This window comes from Tiliqua scincoides, chromosome 8, assembly GCF_035046505.1.
Source record: "Tiliqua scincoides isolate rTilSci1 chromosome 8, rTilSci1.hap2, whole genome shotgun sequence".
NCBI classification, from domain to species: domain Eukaryota; kingdom Metazoa; phylum Chordata; class Lepidosauria; order Squamata; family Scincidae; genus Tiliqua; species Tiliqua scincoides.
In genome coordinates, this window is record NC_089828.1 from 8,849,840 (window position 1) to 8,876,263 (window position 26,424).

General features: G+C 48.2%; 1 protein-coding gene across 7 annotated transcripts in view; it reads right to left on the reverse strand.

Annotated features, from left to right (window-relative positions):
• The window catches only part of UACA (uveal autoantigen with coiled-coil domains and ankyrin repeats), a 43,304-nt gene that overhangs the window by 15,350 nt on the left and 1,530 nt on the right, over positions 1–26,424 (reverse strand). For 4 of the 7 annotated variants that reach the window (XM_066635567.1, XM_066635566.1, XM_066635565.1 and 1 more), the window contains exons 1-7: positions 19,463–19,594; positions 5,989–6,122; positions 4,273–4,361; positions 2,742–2,806; positions 934–991; positions 441–511; positions 239–345 (exon numbers count right to left, since the gene is read on the reverse strand). In XM_066635567.1, coding sequence (XP_066491664.1) covers positions 239–345; positions 441–511; positions 934–991; positions 2,742–2,806; positions 4,273–4,361; positions 5,989–6,122; positions 19,463–19,543 — 605 coding nt within the window. In that variant the 5' untranslated portion in view covers positions 19,544–19,594. Of the gene's footprint in view, positions 1–238; positions 346–440; positions 512–933; positions 992–2,741; positions 2,807–4,272; positions 4,362–5,988; positions 6,123–6,713; positions 7,021–19,462; positions 19,595–26,424 lie in introns of those variants that run through there. The other 3 variants (XM_066635569.1, XM_066635568.1, XM_066635570.1) reach the window with 2 other exon arrangements.

Sequence of the window (26,424 nt, forward strand, 5' to 3'; positions counted from 1 at the left end):
AGGCAGGCAGAGGACATCACTAACCAGTTAAATGGTTTAACAGTTAAACCAGTTAAAAGTTTTAACCAGTTAAATGTAGCTGTTAGAATTTGCAATTCTGATGCACATTTCATCCCATATGATCCAATACCTCCCCCAGCTTTATTTGAATATCTTCACAACTTGAAAGCCCCAAGAATGGGAAGCTCTTTGGGAAGCATGCAAATACTTTATCCTCAGGGCTAGATGGGCCCATTACCGGTTCTGTTTGTCTCTAGCATTGACTTCAGCACCCCTGTCTAGCAGAAGCTGACATATTTTTGGACGGCACATCTGAGTAGCCAGCACCAGTGGTGTCCTTCCATCCTGGAGATAAGGGAAAGGTGAGAAAAACTTTTAAGTGTAGAAGGAGCTTCACTAAAGTAAGGAGAGGAAGTTGAAAGGCCCTGTGCAAGGCTTACCCCATCCTTGGCATTCACCAGGGCTCCATGATCACAAAGCAGCTGTATGCTGGATGAGCAGTCAGACATCGCTGGAGAAACAGAAGAACCACAAGTGGTTAGCCAAGGCAGCGAGTGGGTCATTTGTCAAATGCCAGATCTTCCAGACTAGCCTCGAACCTTTGTTGCTTCAAAGACACTTCAGTATTTCTAACCAACGCTGACCTGGGACACAGCATTTTAACAAAACAGCAGTACAGATAAGTTGCTGTATCAACTGCAACAAGGATCTTGACATCAGTCTTTAAGGAAAAGAAAAAGAGGACAGTGTGAGCCACAATTCTATACAGTAGCTCATCTACTTGCATAAAGCTCCATCAGTCACTTGAGACACAGAGAGAGGACCAATTCTCTTCCTGTTTCCAAAAGTTCCTTTGACTCATTCACAATTGAAGCTCTTTCACAATTCACATGTGAAGCAAATTCTCATTTTCACTTGTTCGTTATCTCTTACCTGCATCATGAAGAGCAGTTCGACCCTGCAGATCCACATTTTCAGTTGGGCAGTTGTACTATCAGAACAGCCAAAAAAACTGTGTCACCACTGGGGCCACAAAAAACCATGCCCATAAACACCAGCTCTCTCATTTATTATCAGACTACTTAAGTGCAGTTTCCAAGCATTATGCAAGGCATGTAACTAAGTCCATCAAAGAGCCAGCAACCTCTGGTGCTTTCTGCACAGCTGATCACTCTCTCTTATTCAACTCCCTCAATGATTTAGGTCTCGGTGACTCAGTCCTCAAATGGTTCTCTTCCTACTTGTCTACTAATTCTTTCAAGATTTCCACGGGGGAAGTCCTCTCTCCATTGGGGTGTCTCAGGGTTCTGTTCCTGGCCCTTCACTATTGTCCTACATGAAGCCCCTGGGTGACCTTATCAAATCTCATGGCTTTCAGTGTCTCCCTTCCCCAAAACCTTCTGTCTGCATCTCCAACTACTGTATGCCTGACATTTCTGCTTGGATACTTCATTGCCATCTCAAGTTCAGTGTGTTCAGGACTGAACTTCTCATCTTTCACCCAAGCCATCCTCTCTCTCTCTCTCTCTCTCTCTCTCTCTCTGTGCATGTGCACAGTGCCATCAAGCACCTACAGACTAAGCTCAAAATCATGGCTCTTTCTTGACTGCTTCCCCCCACCTAGCTTCCCTGTTGCCAAATCAAGTTGCTTCTCTCCTCACAATCCTGCCTGAGTTCAGACCCGCTCTCCCAGCCTCCCTGGCAACATGCTAGGCCACGCCTTAGTCACCTCTCACCTTGACTGCAGCAGCCTCCTTCAGCTCTCACTCCAACCCAGAACTCTGCTGCCAAACCTATGCAGCTCTTGCTGCTCTGAGCACATCACCACCTTTCTCAATGGCCTTCACTGGCTTATTGCCCACTCCTGGATCCAGCAAACACAAAGCACCTTGTCCCGATTTTGAAAACCTTTCCTGGCCTTGCCCTTCCCAACCTCTCAGGTCTTATATCCTGCTACATTCCTGCCTGGGACCTTCACTCCTCCACCCTCAATGGCCTACAGGTCTTCTGTTCCTGCTACCCTGCATGCTTGGAACTCCCTCCCAGATCCCACCTCTTACTTCCTTCAAATCTCTTCTTAAAATTCAACTTTTCCTTCCAGGAAGCCTCCAGCATTATGCCTGGATTTTAGCTAACAGTAGGAAAGACAACTAAAGAAATGCAACTGAAACACATGCAAATTGTTCTACTGTTCATCCCATGCCTCCATTTCTCCTCCCATTTCTGCTTTCCCTTGTGTTTGTCTTGATTGTACATTCTGCAGAGCAGGTGCCTATACGACATGAGCTATACTACACAGCAGTATTACAGCAATCCAATATTCTAACAAACCTCACCACTTTGCAGACATAAGTACTGACTAGGCCAGGGTTTCTCAAAGAGTGGGTCAGAAGATGCCAGGTGGTCATGACCTAGGCATGACCTTCCCCCATCTTGATTTGGCACCAAATCAGAGCCATTTCAGAGCCTTGGGGAGGCCCCAGAAGCCTCTTCTGAGCCGCAAGGGGACAGCAACCCACTCTACAGGCCTCTGCGGGTCTCAGGATGGCCTGAAGAAGCCTCCAAAAGCCACTTTTCAGAATGCAACTTCAGATTTGCTACACTTTTTATTCATTTGTCATGTGTTGATTTAGTGTTTTGTTCTAGTGTTGATTCTATATTGTAAACCACTTTGAAACTGTCTATGAAAGATATAATGTATAATTCTTACCCTAAAACTATTTATAACACTGAACAAGTACCTGCAAGAGTTTCTGTAGACAGAGTGCATGTCCATACTTTGCAGCGAGGTGCAGCGCATTCCTTCCTAGAAAAATGAACGCAACAATGAAAACACTCAATGAAGCCACAAAATGCCATGCTACAGTGCTCATTCAGTAAAAGCACAAACAGTTGTACACCTGTACATCTATAACGGTGTTGCAAACCACAGTTATTTTCACCACAGGGTATGGGAAGAAAATACTGTCTAGGTCAACTTAAGACTGAACCCTTCAATTGCCAATCAGAGCATATTCTTTATCTTGCCACCACTTCCTTCCATGCGTCCATACCAAACCTTATTGTCATACACTTGCAAGAAAAACAATCAGGATCCAAGCAGCAGAGAAGCTACTGGGAGTCCAGCAGGATGACAGGGACAGAAGACACACAGACAGCACCTCACCAGCTTTTCAGAAGCTGACTCAAAGCTGACCAGGTGCTGTCTGTGTCAGATTTTTCATAACAGCCTGCACTTCTGAGGAAGACCTAAAAGCGTTTGCCCCACATCTTCCAGAAGTTCTTTTGTGCTCTTCAGGGCCCAATCCGAAGTGCTGTTGCAAGCCTGTAAAAGCCCTGCTATCTGTGACTTTGGGCCCTGGCATCTTAAGGGAAGGTCCAGGCTAGGAGGGACTGTAGCTCAGGGGCAGCATCCTTTGCATGCAGGAGACACCAGGATTAATCTCTGGGTCTCCAACTCACACCGATATTGTCTCCTAACTCCTGCCCAAACGACTCTGATCTGCAAAGGCAAAAGCCTGCAAACCTCTCCTGCTCTCCAAAGGTAGGAGGGTGGTGAACAGAGAGGCTGTGGCTCAGTGGTAGAGCATCTGCTCTGCACAAAGTAGTCACCCAGCTCAACCCCTGGTGGGATCTTCAGGGAAAGACTGATACATGCAGAGCCACTGCCAGTCCATACAGACAATGCTGAACTAGGTGGATCACGGGCCCAACTCAGTACAAAGCAGTCTGATGCGTTCCTATGATTGGAGACAGAGTGTGCAAGCACATTCTGCCCCAGTTGTGATGACCGACATCAGAAATGCCCTTTATAGGAAACCTGCCCAATCTCAAACCAGATGCCTTTTGGGCCACTGAAGAGCTTTTCATTGGTCCAGACCTTCAAGTGTCATTGGGATTCTGCTGGCTCTCTGTCTGTTTCTCTCCGATACCAACTTTTATTTTTATAACTGATATTATTTTTATGCCCACTGTTAGCTGGCCTGAGAGTTCTGTAAACTGAATAATAAATAATAACAACACAGGTATTTATATACCGCCTTTCTTGGTCGTCAGATTTCTCCTCAGACTTTATTCAAGGCGGTTTACATGGGCAGGCTGTTCTAAATCCCCGTAGGGATTTTTACAATCGAAGAAAGGTTCTATCTTTCAAGAACCACAACATTTCAGATGGATCTTCAGATGGAACTAAAGGGCAGCATGGAAAATATTTTCAAAAATAAATGTGGGGATCTTTCACACTATCCTTCCATTTTAAGCAAAGAACCATACCTGCCACGTCAGTAGCTACAATGTCCACCCCATGAATGAGAATGGCGTTCAAGCAATCAAGATTCCCCTTTGAGGATACAACATGGAACCTAAACAACAACAAAAACAATATTACTGGTGTCTTGGACATGACAACTTGTTCAATTGAGAAGTCAGATTATTAAAAAGATAAATGCTGACAGGAGAGGAAGAGAGCCATCAGTTGTGGTGGAACAGAAGAATGGAGATTAAAGCAGTTTCAGTCTTCAGCTGCAGACTGTTTCAATCCTGGAATGAATGGATTCTTCAGGAAGCCTCCAACAGTCTTGTAAGGCAGGCTGCTTTCCATCTCATATGATAAGGGTCAGCTTGCCCACGATTAGCCAGTCCTCAGCCAGCTCAAGAAGTCCTATCTGCAAGCTTGGGAGCACGTGCTGGGAGTCTTCCACAGCTGGCTTTATGCTCAGCCTTCATGCAGTTACTCCAGGACAAGGCAAATCAAAATGCTCAGCAAATGGTAATCAGGAAAGCAGTAAGCCAATGTTTTACACCAATGTTTTATATGAATCACAAGGGAAAGACCTGAGCCTTTCCTTCTCGGCAAGAGACCTCAGCAAGTCCAAACCACAAGGAATCCTCCCCCAACACACACACACCTTCTAATCCAGGCAGAATCTTTTTTCTTTTTGAGCAAGCCAGAAAAAGACCACCCAATTCCTTGTTTTGGGGTTTGCCGGACATTACTATGGAAACAAAGAATGTGACCTATTCGTGTCAACTCCACCAACCCCTCAAGCCTACAAGGAGAAAAACACCCTGAAAATATCCAGGAAAAGGCCTTTCCGTGGGATAGTCTTACAATAGCGCTTGGACCTACTAGACTTACTCCCCTGAGCACCTGGTCTTGGATGGGGGCAGGAAAAGCTGCAGAAAGGGACCTTCAGGCTTGGTTTTTCCTTGGTGTTCTGCAATAGAACTGGTGCAATGACCGGGAGACAGCAAAGACATCCGCAGGTCAAGTCTCGTCCCCCCCCCTTTGATCTTGGACAAGCCACCATTTCTCAGCCTGACACTAGCAGACAGGGGGCAGGACACAGTGGACGTTCATGGATAATGCCTCACGTTTCCACTGAACATTAACCCATTTCTGCCCAGCCCACAGGCTTACACAGTTGATCCCTGTTGCGTATATGCAACGTTGGGCAGAAATGGCTTAAGGGCTAAGCATTCAGCTTCCACAGCAACCAGTTATTGGACATTACAGAACACCCATGAGCTATCCATAGTCACTCTTGGCAGTGTGTGCACAAGTGATGCAAAAAGACATACGACTTTCCAACACTGTCTGTCACTGTGACTGTTAGCAATACTGGTTAGAAAGGGGACTGCCAAGGATGGGGTATACGCAAAGATGAAACACTCTCCCTTAGAATACATTCACTCAAGAACTTCATTTAACAGTGAACGTTGCCATGTCAATTCTTGCAAGCTGCCCTGAGCCTCAGAAAGACTAGTTAAAACAAAATTAACACAGGCCATGAAATCCAACCAGAATGACCAATTCCCTCTGAAAAATCTAAAATAACCAGCCAGTACGACCAATGGGCAAACTAGAAAAGTGCATTACAAGCCTCCTGAAAAGCAGCAGGCAGGAAGGAGCAACAGGAAGGAACTTTTGAGGAGGAGGGCAACTCTGCAGACTGGGGCAGCGGGGATCAAGGCCCTACTTCTACTCACGCAGATCTTCCTTCAACATCCAATTTGGTAGGATTCACTCCCTTTTTAGTAAGGATAGACGAAATCTTGTCCACATCACCCCTTTCAGCTGCTTTCATCAACCGATCATCGTATTTGCTCCAGTCCGCAGTCAGCTGTTTAAAGAATAAAAGCGTTTAAACGTGCAGTGGTAAAAATTGTAGAAAATAATTCATTTCCCACATTACGGTCTGCCTCTCTCTTGCAGGCTTGATGAAAAAGGGTGACACTCGGATGCATCACAAAGTGCCAGCGTCTTCTTGGATGATTAGAGGAGGCAATGTGCATTGCAAGGGTGTCCCTGAGAAATGCGGAAACAATGGACGCAGATCAACGTATCACAGTTTTAAAAACCCATTCAAAAGGCTGAAAGGCTGAAGGCTAGAAGGCTGAAAACAGGACCTGCCACAGATAAGATTTACAGATTACAGCGGCTTTCAAAAAGTTAGAAGCTCAGCCACAACTCCCACTCTGCAGAAACACAAGGAGATTTCTGCCCCAAGGGCCTCCATAAGGTTCCTTCACCCATCACGTACTGCACAAAGCAGCTGTGAATTCACAGGAACTATCAAAGAATTAGTTGTGCAAGCAGGCAGGCATCCCTATTCGGCTCCCACCAAGAAGGGAAACTGTATAGTAAGGCAAAGATTTATGGGCTATTCTACCAGCAGGTCACCAGGCTTCACCACCACATGCACAATACCTACAGTGTTCTTAGCAGAACAGGAAAACCAGCAACTCATCCTAGAGTCCCCCAGTCCTTTCTACCAAGCACAATGGACCCAGCATTCAGTCACAAGAGGGAACGTAGCCGGTCCGAGACCGAGAGGGACCCCCTGCTGTATTCATCGTGGGCCCTCCTCCTCTCGGCATGGGTGCCCAGTCATGCCCTCTCCATCTTCAGGATCTTCTTCAGACTTCATGACTCTGGGGAGAACTGGACAGCTTTCCGGGACAGCTTCTGCCAGGCACCAGTGTCCTTCCCTGGGTGCTGTGCCAGCTGCTCAGCTGTCCCTGACTGGCCCTCAAGAAGGATACCTCACATCAACATGGCTTTTGTTTCTGCTGCTCAGGCACCAGGGCACTGACGACGGCCTCAGCAACTCAGACACAGTAAATATCACCCAGCTCCAAAATATCCTGTAAACAATGCGCAGACAGTCTCACACCGCCCCAGAGCTATTTTCTGATTCGCCCGGCACTTGATAGCTGAGTGATCGAAAGAAAACAGCTAATAATACATTCAGTGCATGCTCATCTAGTGAGTAATACATTGCGGTTCCAGGTGGCTAGCAAGGCAGGAATGCACAAACCAGCCCTGCCGCAAGTGGGCAACACACTCTACTGACTGGATCAGTTGGCTGCCTCCAAGGAGAAGAGAAGTTGTGCCTGCTCAGTCTTGCATCAACACAGACTGGGGGGGGGGGGGAGACTCGAGCCTCTATGGAACAGGACAGTCCTCAACCCTGGCAGGGACCAGCAGGGCAATATGGACGTGCCGTAGCTTTGCACTCATGTGGCTGCGTCAAGCAAAGATCTGACCGCACAGCAAGAGGAATGCAAGAGTCTATTTTGAATGCAGCACACAGATGTTAATTTAGAAGACATGCATGCCTTGACTTTTTTAATTAAAAAGAAAGCTCCTTTTACAAGCACCAGCCTCATTCTGAAGCAGGCAGGTGTCAGCTTACTTCTGCTGCCAGCCTGTCTCCCAGCAGGCCAGCTGAGAAGCCCCACAGGGGCTCATCAAAATGTTAAGTAGGCAGCATCAGGATTCATGGTGCACTGGCCATGCAGGGTCTTCTTCCTTCTTTTCCAACACACACCAGGACAACAGACTCCTCAGTGTCAACTATAGCAGGCTCGGAGAACACCAACTTTGGATCACTTGGCACAGGAGCCTCAAGTGCAGCACGACATGTGCCAGGTCCCACAGGACCGTTCAGACATCAGACCAGGAACTGAAAATACCACTCGCTGAACTAACTCCTTGAAAATCTGCACGGAACTCCAGTGGCGGTTCAGGGCCCTCAAGGGAGGAGTGTCTGACTTCATTTAAACAGTGCCCTCCACCCCAAAAAGACTCATGGTGGGCAACAGCATTTGATATCCAAAAATACCCCCCTTTGCTCTCCCCAGCCACAACTTACTTGACTAAATAAGGGCCTGCCCTGCTCCCACTCTGGCACTCTTGGGAGCTACAAAGCAGGGAACAGCCCCACCAACACCTCTTGGGTTGGCCTCACTGCTCGGAAAGCCAAAGAAACCATTGCAGAGGCTGCAGCGGGACTCCAGAATCAGATATAGGCAGGCCGGTCTCCAGGCTCAGTGCACTGGGCCTGCGCAGTCTAGCTCATGTTTAGCCTGGACATATGCCAGCATCTGAATACTGGCATTACTTTCTCAATCTTTAGTGGGTGTGCATACTTCTCCAAAGTGAACACACTGGAGACACCGATGAACTGTCGGCAGAAATGTCTGCTGGTCCAAAGAGCCACTGTGGGTGGCCCTGTCTCAGCCTCCAACTCCCTCCTTGCAAGAAAGGAGTCATGACCTGCCCTCACAGGGCGACTGCAAGGGTGGAGGAGGCACAGGCTGTAGGATATTTTGGACAACGCATCAAACTTCTCTTCTAAAGCGGACGCCCATCCACTACTCAACTCTGAAAGCAACAGGCTCATTTCTTCCTGCACATCAAAGCCACATCCCTGGTTTAACATCAGAGTGAACTTTCTCTGGAAAAGCAACCATTTCCGGAAGCCAGCTGCTGCCCAAGAGGCCTTCCACATGAAGAAAAACATTCCAGGAAAAACACAGAGTGTTTTGAGGACTTCTATGCAGCAAGCTGGACCTGTAACCACAATACAACTCAGACTTCTACTATCAGAACTTCAAACAAAAAATAAGCTTACTGCAGGAACATTTAAAATGTTGTTTTGTTGGTCAGATCTTCAGTGATGCACCCCAGTTGCGTTTCACATATTGAGCTCCACTCAAGGACTTCCATGCACCACTGAAGAGCCTGGGAGGTTGGGGCAAGCTCTGCCCCAGTCACCAATTGAAACATCCAACCTGGCCATCAGTGCCAGTCAACTGGCTGCAACAGAGGTCAAGGTCACAGTGTCCTCCTTTAGAAATGTGCTTAGGGCAGGACACTGACCACTGAAAGCAGATCCACAATGTTACCAGCCACAATCCTCCAACTACCCAGGAAAACACCAAGTGCTGACTGGCAGCTACATCGACCATCATTTTCAACCAGAAATGTCTACTGGAAATTTTGTACCCTGCTCATAGCTTATGAGAACCTCAATCATTCAAAGACTGTTATTCCATTTTATTCCTCCAAGCAATAATTTTTAAGAGTAGAGAATCCCAATATTTTCCTGTGACTTGTTCACAACAGACGGCATTCTATGCTAAAGAGATTAACCTTATTACTGTATTTACTAGTAAAATGTCCATTACTAAGACAGAGGGTGCAACACTTTACCTTTGAAATGACATCTGCAGGGAGGGCAAAGCGTATGGGAGCGTGCAAGCAAAGTGTCAGAACTGCTCAGACCTGCTTTCAAAACCGCCTGAAACATAGCATGATACTTCAGCTCTCAAGCCCAGTTCTTGCCTGTACCCCAAATCCCGCAAAGTCATCTGGAATGTAGATAACATAGTTTTGCAAACATGATAATACATCAAATGTATTAAGAACTAGCAACAATAAGCGCTAGTTACTCTGATATTTCTTTTTTAACCATATATCTCCCAACATATAAAAGCCTTGCATCACCTAAAAATTAAAGCAGGTTGACATCATCCAAGAACACGAATTCCTCTTGCAGATCAGTGTAACACAAATCAGGATGTTCTTAAATTACTAGTCTGTGGAAAGGACACAGACTTGCTGCAAATGCAGAGCACGAGAAATGCTGGGTGCTACTGGCAATAAAAAATATTTAAAGCTCGACTTCTAAAAGGTTTGGAGTTCCTAAGCAGCACATACCGAAACCAGAGCTCAGTTGGACGAGCAGGAAAACTCCTCCTCCTTTCCTTCAGCAGACGTCCAGGTCTGCCAAATTACACTGTGACTGGTGCACAACTTGAGGACCAAAGGAAAACAGTCCTTAGCATCTGACAGCAGTACCCACCCTACAAGTGAAGGTGCTCTCTTGCAACTCTTGCCAAGTGCAAGAACTTAGGTAGTTACCCCCAAACACCAAACCTCTACACAGAATCATCATCATCACCACCACTACCTCCTCCTCCTCTCTTCCTCAGGACTCCTTCAGTGCAACAGACCTCATCAAGTGCCAGACACGGAGGCCTGCGACCAATGGCAGGTAAGGCCATCTGAAGTACCCCCTCAGCAAAGTGCTGATGCCAAGGAGCCCCAGTCCATCCAGTGACAGGAACTGCTTCGCTACAGCTGTTACAATGAACACTGCTTACCGCTTCTGTCACAGGCATTCTTTTCTTTTTTGAAAATGCCAAGCTTATTCTTACTCTGTGGCAGTTCTATTTGTTTTCTTATTTGCTTGGGAAGTTCAAACGTCATGAGCAAGACGGGGGCTGAGCTGTGCCCTCTGCTCCCCTAAATAACTTGGTCGTTCACCTCATGTGCAGACCTGGTCTGTGGTCTTTACCTGGGATGGTGAACGGGGTACTGCTTAGCCCACATCCTGCTCAGGATGTCAGGACTGCCAAAGCCAAGGAGAAAATACCAGTTCATCGATTCCATCATTTCTGCAGCTCCAGGCAGGCAGCCAGAGCCAGGAAACACCAGTGAAGTCAAAGGGGAGGGCGGAGCTCTGTTCAAGAGGCAAGCTGTGTGAGCAGCAGGCCCCAGCTTTCGTCCTTGGCACGATTCAGTTCTAAATCCCAGCCGGAAACCCTGGACAGCTGCTACCAGCAGCGCCACTACTCTGAGAGCATCAATATCCCAAGACTGGCTCCAAGAGATCTGCCTCTCTCTCAACTACGAAGAGCAAGAAAGAAAAGAGTAGAGCTGATCACTCTCTGATCACTTACATTTTGACACATTTGTCTGGAGCTTCCTATGAAGTGACTGTGCTTCCACTTATGCTCTCTGCTGCAATGATTTCAGGATCAGGCCAGGCTTCAACATCGCATTCAGATTCCTTTTCATTTACTGCACACACCTCTATGCCAGCTTACCTCACCAAGCTAACAAGACTTAAAAAATCAGACACCACGTACAAAATCACAATCAAATTCCATGTCAGAACCCCATCAGAGTTGTTGTGAAGCACAAATATTCTGGGATGCACAATAAAATTGTAAAGGCAGACACCTTCGGTTAACATGTGAAGCACATCCTAGCCTTCAGCATATTATGTGGATGCTCCGCAGACTTCAGGGAAACTGCTTCTACAAAAAGCAATCAGATCAAACACAATTCAAAGGTGTAGTGGAAACTGAGTAGGTAGCAACTGAGAACCTTATTAGCGCAATATACACACACCCATTCAGAAACATCTCACGTAGTAAGATAACAGAAACTAGCACCTCTCACGACTGTCGGCATTCATTTCAAGATTAGGAATCCACTGAGATTAACTGGAGAAAATCTCTGCATTTTATTGCCTGTAATCCTCAAGATTCTGTAGTTCAAGGGTCTTGGACAGGTGAATGCCAACACTCCAAAACGCACTGGACAAAGCTGCTTGTGTACATTTCTGGCCCGCCCCTGACAGCGCCAAATGCAAGCATCCAACTGCAAGAGGAGACCCTGCGAGAGAGAGGGCTCTGCGCCCCATCTTTCCACTTATTCTTTATTATTCACCACAGAGAGCTGCTATATTCTCCTGCCAAAACAGTACTCAAAACTAGAATACTTCAGAAAAATCACTCTGCACACTTCCTGCAGCTTTTCTTAGGCAAAACGAGTGGTTCTGTTTTTATTTCCCCCAACTGCTTCCTGCCTGCTGGCCCAAACCTGTTGTGTTAGGGCACTGCCAGAGACTTTCTTGCCCACATACAAAGATAGGTCCAGGTTTTCAATCACGCAGCAATCTTTATTTCAAAAGCTGGCATCTGCCCAAGCAGCTGTCACTGGACTCCAAGGAGGACACTGAGCCTGACAAAGCCACTCCTTCCATGCCCTCTTCTGAAGCTGGAGGACACTGACTAGCCAGAAGCATCGGAGGCTTCACTGGCTACACACATGGAATACCAGAGGTGCCTTTCCTCTCTCAGGTGAACCCAAGGAACCTATACCAGGAGGAAAGCAAAAGGACAATGCTGTGCCACACCAAAGTGTCTGCAGAGCAGAGCAGAAGCGAGTCGGAACCTAGAAGGAGATGCAACAGCAAGCAAATCATCAGCCAGTTGTTCACACAACTGATCTGCCATCAGATCCTGAAAAAGAAGCAAAACTCTCCAGGCACATTTTTCATGAGAGCTGGGTGGATTTTCTAGGAACACAAAAGTTTGTGTCATCCTGCTTAGGGCAGCCCCTTTTGTATTTGGGCACTGCTTGTCTTTCAGTCCATGTCAACCTTAAACTACGATTTGGCAAAACCAGTACTAAAACATTCCAGAGAGATTAAAACATCACTGGAGAACTGTGCCCTTGCCCTCCTCCGCGTGGGAGGGGAGGAAGTGACCGCAGCCAGCCTGTCACTTTCCAAGCAGCATTTAGCCAGTTTATTGGCCAGTTCATAAAGGGTGTATTTTGCAAACTGCAGCATCTTTGCCTTAACAGAGGAAGTACATACCAGTGCCAGGTCATTATTCCTTCCTCGGTTTCTTAAAAGTTCATTACAAAGAGAGCGCTTCTTGTGGGCAGAATGAATTCCAAGGACACACCCACGAGAAATGACAGGGAATTGCTTCACACACTGCTGCTCTACCACAGGAAAAGGGAGTTGGAGGTTTATGTAATGGGTGCGTTGGCAGCTACCACCAGTTTGCAAGAACGGAGACCCCTCCCCTCCCACTCATATCCCCAAGTTTCCGCACACTCTCAATACACAAAGTACACCCAGCCTGCACTCACAAGCTTTAGCTGCTTATAAATTAAAAACAAAAATGGAATTCTCTCCTTCCACAGGAAAGCCGGCAGAGCTTAGCTGACTGATCTGGACATTGTGCCCAGGCTGGAAAGCTGGTTGCTTACCTACGTACTGCTAATAAAACTGCTGCTGACTTGGAGACAGAGATCCCTTTCCCTTCTCACTGACAGGGGGACAGCAACTGCCCCTCTCCACCCCAGTGCAGGGCTTCTTCCAGTGGTCACCTGCAGGGTTTTAGTCTGCTTCTTTTTAGATTATGAGCCCTTTCAGGACCATTGATTGATTGACTGATAACTGTGCAAACTACTCTGTGAGTTGCTTTTTTGTTGAAAAGCGGTATATAAATATCTGTAACAACAGTAATCCAACCAGCACAACTTAAAAAGCAGTACTGAAGGGCAGAATCACCGAGAAAACCAGAAGCTGCCTCATACTGGGTCAGATGCCAGTCTGACTGGCCCAAGAGTGCCTCCTCTGACTGGCATCAGCTCGCCAAGTCTGAGACACCTGTGACAACAAGCAGCCTGGTGCATACTCCCCACGTGACAGGCTTCCGCTACATGCCTCGGCTCCTCATTCCAACTGAGGCATGCCACAGCAACCCATCCTGCCTGGCAAGCCGATGTCCCAGCCTGAACCCTGGTGGGTGGAATCACTGTGGATTGAGACAGAATTAAGGCTCCATCTCAAGCCTCACCTTGCATCTAGAGTCTGCCTAGGCATTCCTCAGAGCTGGAGCCAGTTGCTGGGGGTGGGGAGAGAAGCGTTGCCCCTTGCAAGGCTCACCACAACTCTTCTACACACACACACAGTCAGAAATGGTCTGTCAAAGAGCGTGAGTTCATCGGAGCTCTTGCCGTTGCAGCTCTTGTCTTGTGCATTCATGAAAGTAGGAAAAGGTATACTGAAAAGGCAAACTTAGAGGCCAAGTACAAGAAATTCAATCCAAGTATAATTAAGACAAGAAGAAGAGGCACTTGGACAGGCAGAAGATCCATGGCCACCCCTTAGATCAGAGGGGCATGATGGCCTGGGCAGTAAACCTTCACTTGATGGAACAAAACAGGCCACCTCTCAATCAAGCCACCCTTTTACTGGCCTGTTGGGGCTTAGGGTTTCAACCTTCTTCACAGGTCAGCCCTGAGCTCATCCCCTCAGGCTCTCCTAAGCTATGGTCAGGCAGGCAGGCTTGTCTAACAGGTAGCTGCAAGCCAAACCCAGGAGCGTTCCAGTGGGTCTTGGATCATTTGGTCAGAGTCCTGGGACAGGAGGGTGGTGCTAGCAGGCTAGCACCACATTAAACATAGACTTCGCCAAGAGGGCGAAGGGCTCCCACTCATCACATCACCTCTGTGGCTCAAGATAGTTTTCAACTGCAAGGATTGGGGGTCGGGTTTGCTGCCAGACTCTGCACTTGCCTGACCACCGAGCAATGGTCTGCCCCTAGCAGGGGAGCAGTCCCTGGACATTCTACAATCAAGCTGCAAAACAGCAGGTTTTACATTTACGCCTCCACCCTGTAATTAATACAGACAAGTCTTAACTCATTTCGCTCTTAATCACATTTCATTTAAGGCGCACGTTTTTCTCCATGGACAGAAGTTCCACCCTGCTCACTCCCTGCACGTAAGGAAAACATCTCTGAAAAACCACTACATTTTTCAAAGAGCAAAGACATCAGAAACCACCTGAAGACACAACACCTAGAAGGAGAAGCTCTTGGGATGCACAGGGCTATCTGGCCCGCAAGAACCACCCCACACCAGCAGGCCAGGCAGAGTTCTGCCTCAGCTCTTTCAAGCAGAGTTGAAGCCTCCACATTCCCTTCAAAGGCACTGCCTCAGTCCCCAACTGCACCCAAATCCTTTGAAGTACAAGAAAAAGCAGGCCATGTGCATAACCCAAGTACAATCTTTAATTATAACCATACAGCTGTATAACTTAGGGAAGAAAAGACGAGCCCACCCTACACCACAAAAGCTCTGTGTTGCCAAGGGTACTACAGGCTGAACTAGTGTCCTCACAATGCATGAAATAGATCTAATCATGTATCGGGAGGTTGCAAACATCACTTATCAAAAAAGTGCAATGAACAGCAGTACATACGAATTGCATATCAAGGACAAAGGGGGCTTGAGGCGAGGGGCAGTAGGAAGAGGGCCTGCCCTTCTAACCACCATATTGGTCAATGCAGGTCAGCATATGCAAAGAATCAAAGACCTCCAAATCAACATTAAAACCTCCAAATACCAAGAGCAGCACTGGCCCTTCTCTGAAGGCAGCCTACTTAATTCAAACCAGAATCTGCAGGCTCTTATTTTGTCGACTGTCACTAGATGAGTCCACATGTGATGGAGCAAGAAGTCAGTTGATGAGGGTGCCAGTGGTCACAGGATATAGTCAGTCACCAGGAGTTTTCTGGCCCTCAACAGGACCACCTCAGAACACACAAAATGCCAAGAACGTACAACATCTGCTGGCGAGGTAAGAGCAGAGCACGCAAGTCTGGGGACAAAGGCGCAACCCTGAGGCAACTGTCCATGGAGAAGCCAACACTGTCAGCACGACACGTGCTTCCCAGAGAAAGGCCACCTTGTCTTTTCACCCAACACGTTAAGGTCAGCAGTCTGCACAGAGCTGTCTGTATTCCACAAAGTAAAATAAAGCCAGGAAGCCACCTATTGACCACAAGCCCAACGTTAGCCTCACAGAACCCCCCAACTACACTGTGATGCAGACACAGCCACTAATCCCGCTTAAAGAGAGCTGAAATTTGCACTGTGGCAAATGTAATTTATTGGGGGGGAGGACTGAGAATCACAGGACAAATACGAGCTTCTATTCCATCCTGTTCTTGCTATGGATGAGAAGGCACAGAAGCACAAATGTAAATCTGCCATCAGTAGAGGTCTTAGAGAACTGCGTTTTTTGTTTTACCCAGAAGCAAGCACACTGCGATCAGTCTTAGGTACAATCCTATTGTACTAAAGGGAAACGAAACCCAACTATCAGTGATGCCTGCTTTCATATTGTTTGACAGCAGCCAGTAAGACAGGTGCTAAATGGAAAGAACCCGACAAATTGAAGCAGGAGAATCTGGGTTTCTGGAGAAGCGAGTAGCAACAACTTCAGACTTTTCTTTACCAGTTCTCACAAGTACAGACTGCACTAGCTCACCATGCAGATGGCTGTCTCCAAAATTCATTGGTATACTGTAGATACGCACAGGGCCTCAGGTTGTCTCACCCTTACTAAAATACAAATGCAAGCTGGCTCCCAGTGCAAGTGAGGGCTGATAAAGAGTGTGCCAGAATCTAACAGGACAGAGCCCATCCACCGAAGGTGAAAGCTCACAAAGCAGCAGACCCTTCTGTTACTTGCAAAGGCAACAACAGAGTCTGCTCTCTGGAACCTCACCTTCTCTCCGACAGTCTGAGACTTGTTGAAAAACAAGAGCCTGTAGACCAAAGTTCAACAACTGCCAGAACAACCTACTACAGGAACAGCTGGTTATTACCAACTACAAAGAAGCTCCATTCTCATGGCCACTGGTAGAAACTCACTAAGGAGCCTGTCCTCATTTGAATTTGTTCTAAGATGCACACATCCCATGTCCAAAATCAGCACTCCCAAGCACAGGGATCTTTAGTTTTACATGTGCTGAGGTAGACATTTTTGGAAGAATATGCTTGTTCATTTAATACCAAAACCTAATTTATGTTTATGCATTTTTGAAATAACACAGTCAAACTTCCTGTCCACTCCTGCATGTTTGGCTGTTTCCCCCATCTATCATGTCTGGGAAACGTCCATTGGCCTTGTCTGGGGAGCCTACAGCTAAAAAGGCATAAAAAGCAACCACAACTGAGGTGATATTAGATGTGATCGACTGCCTGCAGAGAGGTGAGCATGTACCGGATGTTGGCCATATGCTTGGTTTAAGCAGGAGTACTGTTTGTACCAGTGTTGAGAAGACAAAGAAATGCACTCAGTCAGGAACACCTACAAGTGCAAAGAAAACCTCTTCAAAAATTCTGTGGTGGAACCCTTGGAGCCGATTCCCATAACCCGAGTCATTTACGTATACTCTTATGGTCAAAATATTGTTAGTTTATGTGTTTGAGAAATGCGCTGCTTTTCAAAATTACAACCCCCAAGTAAAACAAGAGGTAACTATCAGTGTTCTCAATGGAGAAACTCTGAATTTTATACAACTAAAATCTTAAATGCAAATCACAAAGTCATTAGCCCTGCCAATTAAAGGTCTCAGCCATTCTGCTTATGCTTCAGCAGTAAGAGCTGAATGGCTCCATCCATCACAGATGCTGCAACCTGCCCCAGTTCCTTGACTTACAACTTTAGCCCATACTCACACCTGTGCTATCATCCCACTAGGCTGGCAATGCGGCTGAGCAACTTCTGAAATAAGCAGTGTCTTTAGGAATACGAATGCCACATATTTCCTCATCTTCCACCTCCTACACTACACATTTTCTTCATTGTGGGTTAAACCCTTCCCCACCACACCCCCACAATCTCATCTTCAAAACATGCCCACATGAGCAGATCGCTGCATGATCCCTGAAAGCAGTTCCCTTCTTATTCCTCTGTTGCCACTTCAATCAAAAGAGTACATTTTATCTGAAAAATGCAAGACACTGGCTCATTTCATGCAACTGCAGGCATTGTGGCCAGTACAAGTATGTAATTAGCCACTTGTCTGCTTGACCATGGGGAGCACCAACCATCTCCAGGAGAGCAGACAAGAAGCTCTTACAGATTAGAACAGAACCCAATCGTCTTCCAATTGCTTATTATACCACAAATGACTGATAAATACATGTGGCCCGCTAAATTTTTAAAATAAAATAATAGTACAGGGAGTGCAGTAACTCCTCTGAAACACTATCATGGAAACAGAAAAGTCTTGAACTGTCCTGGGAGGTGATCTGGGGAGACCTGATTGCAGAGGTCACCCCTACTAGAGATTCAGTGGGCAGCAACTTACAAAAAGGCCTGCTCTGTTATGATGCCCCAGCCTGTGGAATTCTCCACCCTTTGAGACTCAGTCTGCTCCCTCCTTATTGGTGTTTTGAAGCAGCATCACACTTTTTTGTTTCCACAAGCCTTCCAATGACTGGCTTTGCTTTCATTATGCAAGCTGTTTGTTGTTTTTGCTGCTTTCACACTTTGGTTTAGCTGCTATGGTAATTTATTGTTTCAATAAACAAGGGCCGATCCCATTTTCCTTCGAATTTATTGGTTCTATTAGCGACTCCCCTTAAGCTCTCCACTTTGGTTAAGACGGGGTAATTTTTATATAGATGAAATCAAATAACTCTTGTCCCAGGACAGCACAGATATGGTGAAGCGGGAGTTAGTTGCAGCCGTCTTATACCTAGTGCTGCCTGCTTCCAGGGGTCTAGAGCACCCCCACCACTATTCCAACTCTGCATACTTTGCAACACTCATCATAACATTAAGAAAAGCCCTGCTGGATGAGGCCACAGGGGACCCACCTAGTTCAGTTTCCTGCATCTCACAGAGGCCCACCAGATGCCTCAGAAAGCACGCAGATAATAAGATCCTTGCACCCGGCATTCTGAGGCAGCTTCTAAAGCCAGGAGGTGGTGTGTGCCCTTTGTGACTTTTAGCCCGTGATGGACTTTTCCTCCAGAAATCTGTCCAATCCCTTTTCAAGGCATCCAGGCCAGATGCCACCACCACATCCTGTGGCAAGGAGTTCCACAGACTAATCACACGCTGGGTAAAGAAAGTAACCATCAGGGCACGTAACCGGAGTCACCCCTTGTGTGGCACTGGTCTGAAGAGGACGGGCAGCTCTTCCGTGGTGAGGTCTAAAGTCCAGCAGCTTTCTGGGGGATTGAGGGGGACCCACTCGAGTAGGTGTTCCTCACACAGCCTCAGCATCCCCAGCGCAGGTGGGGCAGCAGGTGAGGCAGAGCCTCCCCACCAGAGCCCTTCTGCTGCGTCAGGTGCTCAGGCGGCTTGAGTCTGCTCGAGCACCTCCCGCGGCGGTGGAGAGGCTTCCAAGGGCCGATCCCCTGCAACTTTTCTCTGCCTGCCCTCCCAGTGCGGAGCTTCCGAAGGGCTCCGGCTCTGCCTCACCGGCCCCCGCCCACATCCCTGCCCCCAACGGAAGATCCCCTCGGCCACGAAGCTTCCTGGGAGACGCCGGCCGGGCGGCCAGCCGGCCACCTTCTCCCGGCCTTTCGAGGGGCTCTGGGGGAGGCGCGGTGCTCCCGGGGCCCGGCCAGGAGCGCCTCCCACGGCGGCCGGGAGAGGCTCTGCCTCGCTCGCCCGCCCACCGCACTCCGTGCCCCCGCGGGGCGCGCCCGCCCGAGACCGCGCAGTCGGAGGGCGCGGCCTGCAGCCCCCGGGGCCGCCCCGGGCCCGGCACTCACCGCCCCGGGGCCGCCCGCTCCGCCGCCGCCGCCCGCCGCGCCCGCGTCCTGCTTCCTCAGGCGGTGCTTGAGGCTCTTCATGGCCGCCCTCACGCTCCGCCGCGGGACCCGCTCCGGCGCCGCGCTGCTCTGCTCCGGCCACCAGCGCGCGCCGCGCCCCTCCGCCCGCCGGCCAACCCGGAGCCGCGGCCCACCCCGGCCGCCGAGGGGGCGGGACTTCCTTCGGCGCCTCAGGCTCCAGCTCCACACCTGCGCGGTGGGCGGGGCCAGGCGGAGGCCACGCACCCGAATGGCTCAGGTCGGTCGCTCGGCCGAGCATCTTCCAGCGGCAGCCGGGCCCGCTTCCTGGGGCGCCGCAGGCAGGCAGCGGCACCAGCCTCTCCCCGCGCTTGGGGGCTCAGGGTAGACTTCCCCTGAACATGGAGGTTCCTCATATTCCTTGAGTAGCCTGTGGAACTCCCTCCCACAGGATGTGGTGGCCTCTGCCCTGATGCCTTCAGAAGGGCGCTGCACAGATCTATGGAGGAAAAGCCAACCTCATGGGCAGCTGCAGCTTCTGCCTTGGAAGTGGGCAACCCCAGAGTGCCAGGTGCAGGCTGCCTTGTGTCCCACCCCCAGGCATCTGGTAGGCCCCTGTGAGCCAGAGGAGGCTGCACAAGGGGGCCTTGGCCTGAGCCAGCAGGACTCTTCCTGTGTCCCCTGCAATGATCACTTTAAAGCTCTCTAAGGGAGTGTGGTGGCATAGCTGGAGGGGGCGGAGCAGCCAGTGTGGCAGTGAGGCTCAGCACTGCAGGCAAGCAGCCCCTCCCTTCAGAGCCACGAACGCTCGCGCTGAGCCTCCCTGCCACACTGGCTGCTCCGCCCCCCCCAGCTACACCACCGAGGGAGTGCTCACCCCATCTTTTGCCGTTCCATTGAAGTACATGACGTGCTGGATCTGACCCTGCCTTTCCCGGGAGCCCTGCCAATCCATTTTGTCAGATGACGGCACCCACACACACACCTTCGGGGGGTGGGGAGGCAGGTGAGGCAGAGCCTCCCCACTGGAGTCCTTCGAAAAGTGCTGCTGCTGTGTGAAGTGTGCAAGCTGTGCACATGGGTTGTGAGTGCTTGCACACATCGCATGTGGCAGCACATTTTGAAGGGCTCCAGTGGGGAGGCTCGGCCTCACCTGCCTCCCCACCCACTGCACATCCCTGACACACAGACACACCCCAAACAAGTTCTAGTGTTAGACTCTCTCACCACTACATATCCTTTGATGATATTTTTCTTTTATGTGGCTGTCCCAGGGTGGCACACACAAGTGAAGGAAAGGCAGGGTAAAATACCTTAATTTTTTTGTTCTCCTGAATACAGCCACATTTCCTACTACTTGATACTTGTCACATCAAGATTATTCACCGGGGAAAATGTTCAAATATTGCACACAATGGCAAAATACCAGTCCCTTGCAGAGCTGCATCTGGAAGAATCACAAAGATGACGATGTAAGAAAAGAACCAAAGATACTGCAGAAATGCAGATCTGGCAAATTTTATAATTTTAAGGAAAATGGACGAGAAGAGAAAACCGTGATTGTTTCTGCAGATCCTGCAACCTGAGATCTGTTTTGCACCTAGCAGAGGCTAATTGCGTTAAGGCTGCCTAAGATCATCTGAACATCATGGCAGATTGTGCAAATGGATGCTCATTTGTCACATCCAAATTGGTTTCCCCCACTTTTTTTTTGCTGGGGATGATATTTACTTAACATCCAGCTGAAAGAAGAGTGTCTAGAGAACTCAAATCACTCACTGCCGCCCTACTGTGACATTTAGATTAACAGACCATCATGGCCACTGGTGATTTTTGTATACCAAGGTAACATATTCATTTCACCTCCAAGTGCAGCTCCACCAGAGCTAGGATTCTGCCTGAGCTGTTTCTCCACATAGCAGCATCTAGACACCTGCTAATACAGGTGACTTTTCAACAGGATGTAGCAATTAAATTAATGTAGCTAATTCTAACCTTTAAGGCCATGATTTGGATCCAGGCTATCTGAAAGACCAGCTCCTTCCATACATTCCAACCCATCTTCTCCGGTCATCCTAGGAGGCTCTTCTACAAGTGCTGCCTCTGTCCCAAATGAGAGGGGTGGCACCTCTGTAGTGGCACCACAACTATGGTATTCTCAATTCTCCTGGAAGGGAACTACTCCCTCCCTCATGGCTTTTTGGTGAGAGCTCAAAACAAACCTGTTTCATCTGGCATTTGGTTGCAGAGTGGATACTTGCCCTCTGAGCCTCTGAAATAATTTCTACCCTATTAGTTCAACATCTGTTAGATTTGCTCTATTTTGGTTTATGTTTCACTATGTAATGTTAAAATTGTTTTAATGCTTTGATTTTTTTTTTTACCTTTTGTGATACAAAGCTTTATAATAAAGTATAAAGTAAGTCGCCTTGGGCATTTGCTTCAGCATGGGAAAGGCAGGATATAAATTTCTTAAATAAATATAACCACACATGGCATTGATAGCTAAAGCGTGAGCACCTTCTTCTGCGCCTAACTTAGACCCTAACTATCAAATTTAAGCCTTGCATTGCAGTCCGCCAGAGCTGCCCTGAGGAATAAACCCTCCATCATATCTACTTCCAAGTGAACTTGTTTTAGGACTGTGCTACTGGGTGCTTCACTTGGAAGCCACTCACTTCAGCTGCCACAAGACTCAGTAGCCAGGTTGGTATGTCCTCCAGTGGCATGCGAAGGGTGCAGAACAACTGTGGGAGGAGGGGGAAGCACTCCTAGGTCAGCAACAGAGACATTGCTGCAGATCCCATGAATGTGACTGCCCCGCTTAACACCACCCAGTTGCTACAGGGGTTGCCTGCTCCATGCATTTGAAGAATGACTGACTCCAGGTGGTCTGCAGTTCCATGCCTTCTACCATTAACTGTTCTGGACAGAGGGACACCATTCCTGCATCTCCTACCTACTATATAAACCAAGATAACCAGGCAAAGACTACAAACTGTTTATTTGTACTAGAGTGAGACTGTGCTCCTGGCTGTAGGAAGGGAGGTGTCTAGACGAGGCTCCGCTTGCATTATTAGCTCAGCCTGATAAACCCGCAGAACAACAAAGTTCCTTGCTGAAGCACAGGCAAAGAAACTTGCATTCCACAGTAAGGCGGCCACTTCCTGTTCCCACTTCTTATCAGCCAGCTGGTGGAACGTTTTCTGGGTATCTAATTCAGCAGGGCCTAAGAGCTGATGGCATGGCTGGCAGGCCCTATAGGCCCAAGCTCACCTCCCAGTGCTCCAGTTCAAAGGACAGCAGGTAGGGCTGGAAACTGGAGAGCCAGCCACGACCCAGACTGTACTGCTCTACTCCAGACCCTCAGGCACAAGCTGAAACAGGTCACCTCCTTCCATCGCCAGCTACAGAGAAGGAGCAAAGGTCTTTCTCTGGCTGCAACCCAAGGGTGAGTGTGAGTGTTGAACATGCCCACCTATTCAGAGTAGACAGGGCCAGGATCTGCTTACCTGCCTTCTCTAGCACCCCTCCCTCCCTTTCCTGTCTCCAAAATCCTTTTCTTTCATCCCACTCCCCCATTTTACCCTTCCAGGTCACTATGGAAGGGTAAAATGTTACTATGCAGCCTCCCCCGACCCTCCATTCTCACATCTTGTCACTGCCCAAATCCCCAGCTAGATCCCTGGCTCTTGACACCCTGCATCTCCTCTCTGAATCTTATTTTTCCATACTCCCTCCTTCACTTGGGCTCCCACTTTTTATCTATCCTGTTCCTCTATCTCTTCTCTGTACACTTCTCTCTTTCCCCCATCCTATTCCCTCCCACTTCCTATTGCTCTCTCTTCCTCCTCCTCATCTCCCCTTGTCTCTTATAATAAACTTTTTAAGAACAGCTTTTTCACCCAGTGCAATTTTACATTCACAGCCCAATCCTATCCACACTTTCCTGGGAGTAAGCCCCATTGATTCTAATAGGACTTACTTCTGAGTAGACACGCATAGATTGGGCTGCCTGTCTTTAATATAAGCATTGCCTTACTACATCCCAGGTGCATGGAGTCCAGAAGTAGTGAGTTAAATGCCAAGGGTCAGCTACAAGGCAGGCATGTTTGTGTTTGTGCCCAGCCCTTGGAATTAAAGGGTAAAGTGACTCTATACATGGAAGTTCTACTTAGTGGTAACTGTTCATGGCCAATGATGGAGCTGTCCTTCCATTCAGTTCAACCTTTTAAAAGTATCTACACTATTGGGCCATTTCCGCATCTTGGGGCAGCTTATTCCTTACATTATGAACTAGGATTAAGTTTAGAATTTAAATTCCTGATGCTTTGTAGCTTTACCCATTGCAAAGAAAGTAGTGGTTGTTCGCCAGAGGCTTTCTAAAGAGAGCCAGGGTTGGTGTAGTGGTTTGGGAGGTGGACTTAGACCTGGACGATCCAGGTTCAAATCTCCCCTCAGCCACAAAGCTTCCTGGGTGACCTTGGGCCAGTCACTTTCTCTCAGCCTCACCTACCTCACAGGGTTGTTGTGAGGACAAGAAGGAGGGGAGGAGCAGCTGTGTAAACCGCCCTGAGCTCTTTGGAGGAAGGGCGGTATAAAAATGTGAATAAATAAAACTTGTGCTTTAAAGAATGAAAGCAGTTTTGAAATGACTTATATCCTTCAGAATCCAAGAGGACAGGAAATGAATGCTTCTGTCATGGCCCCCTTCTATACTTTGAGTCTGTTTCGCAGGACAGAGCACCCCATGCACATTCTATAACATGGAGCAACTGCAATATGTTTGCAGGAGGGTGGGGGGGGGGGAGAAGACAGTAACTATTGAGATCTCAGCCAAATTCATGAAGTGTAGAGCTGCAGAAGAAAAAGCTGCCACATTTGTAATTTTTGTCAGATGTATCAGTCCCGAAAGATATTTACTGCAGGTGACTCAGTTTAGTATGGAGCCTGAAGGTTGAAACTGAGGTCCTAGGGCTAGGCACTATTTTTTACCTATTATAGCTATAACTATTTTGTTTGTGTGAATGCCTATACAGAGTTTAGTCTCCTCCTTCAATCTCTAACTACTTCAAGTGAGAAACTGATGGTGTTTGGCTCTAGAACTTAAACATATGTTCATACATACATACTAAGGGTGCTAACCTATACATTCTTGGGAGCAGGCTCTGTTGAACACAAGGGGACTTACTCCTGCATGAACTTGCACAGGATAACAGGGTAAGGCCCCATGCCATATACAGTGTAGCCCTGCCACTATATGAAATGACAGGCTTATTTTTGAATTAGAGGATATAATCCAGAACACTGGTCACTGCCTGTGAGTTATGGATCAGAGCTTTGGCTCAGCATAATTTAGTATATTTAAAACGCTACTAAAAGTAGTGTTTTACAGGGGTCGAGGTGGTAGAGTGCTAGGGAGACCCACTGCAGGGGCCCTAGTAACTGGTACCAGTTGGGGAGGGCATCATCTTGTCCTTAACCTCAGGCAGCATAACAACTACTGGCTGTGAACCTGTATCCTTAAACACACACAGCCCCATGCTATAGCCCCCCACCCCCAAAGGGCACCTAGACTTCCCTTTACCCTGACAAGTTTGCAAGTCTCTTTAAAGGTGCTCACAGTCACCACAACCCCTTTGAAATTCATTCTTCTACATGCTTATTCACAGACTTTCAACTTTATTGGGTCAACTGCTATCACCCAGAGTTTTATTCCAAGAGGCCTACCCTCCATTTAGCAGCAAAGAGAGGCGTGCAGGCTTCCCCCCCTGCAGCTCCACGCCTGCAGGGAGCTGTGGCCATTTGGAATAAAGTCTAATTTTATACCTGCATGCAAGGAATGCAACCCATGTCTGTGGTAACCAAAAATTACAGCAGGTTACAGACATGATATCTATTATTTTCAAAGCAGCCCCCTCCTCCACGTGCCTCCCCTATGGCCTATTTGGAGCCTGGGACACTAGGAGGGCACACCAGGAAGATACCAGACAGTGCCTCTGTCTCTCGCCGAGGTTGTTTTCCTGATCTAAGATGCTTTTCGCTACTGAGGGGATACAAATAAGGCAGTGCTGATCTACTGCAACCTAACCTGACTGGTGACAGACGTCTGCAAAAATCTGTGGCATGTCCTTTGGGGTCAGAGCCTTTACACTGCCCGAGGTCTGCCTGTAAACTAGATGCAAGAAACCCAGCATGAAAAATCAGAGGAACGTGAAAGGGAAGATGCCAGTGTCTAGGAAGTGGCATTCATTCTCATTCAGGTTTGGTGGCGGTACTGTTGCAGACAGTTGCCCATGTTCTCCCTCTCTCTGCCCCCTTCTACCACGAGAACAAGCAGCAGAGACACGACACAAGCAAGTATGGTACTTATCCAGCCATAGCAACCTCTTGACCCACTTAAGCCTCTGAGCCCCCTCTCTTCGAGTTCAATGACTGTTAAGCAGAACCCAAAGCCACTTGAAACCAGGCCCTGAAGAGGTGAAGCTGCCTCCTGTCAGATAGTCCCTCCAGCACAGTGTGGTCGCTGCAGACTGTGACAACAGCTCTCCAGGGGCTCAGCTGGGGAATAGTCTTTTGCATCTGCCCAGGACTGAATCTGAGGCCTTCTGCATGCAAAGCAGGGGTAACTCCATCCTGGAACAGGAGACAGTGCCATGGTACAGCTGGGCGTTCAGAACAGGCAAGGCAACCTAGCCTTCCAGGGTATTTCTCCTGGCTCGGTAAGAATTATGCATTACTGCTTTGTGGGAGGAAATGGCAACCATCTCACAGTTAGTTGTCCTATTGATAACACCATGCTAATCACTGCAACGTGCTTGGATTTGCCATGTACGTTTGACAAGAAAACTTGCATCATCCACAAAGCTGAGCAAGTTCTTGCAGACATAAGCCCTGGTGTGAGGGAAGACACAGGCCTGGGGTGAGACAATAACCAAAGTTGC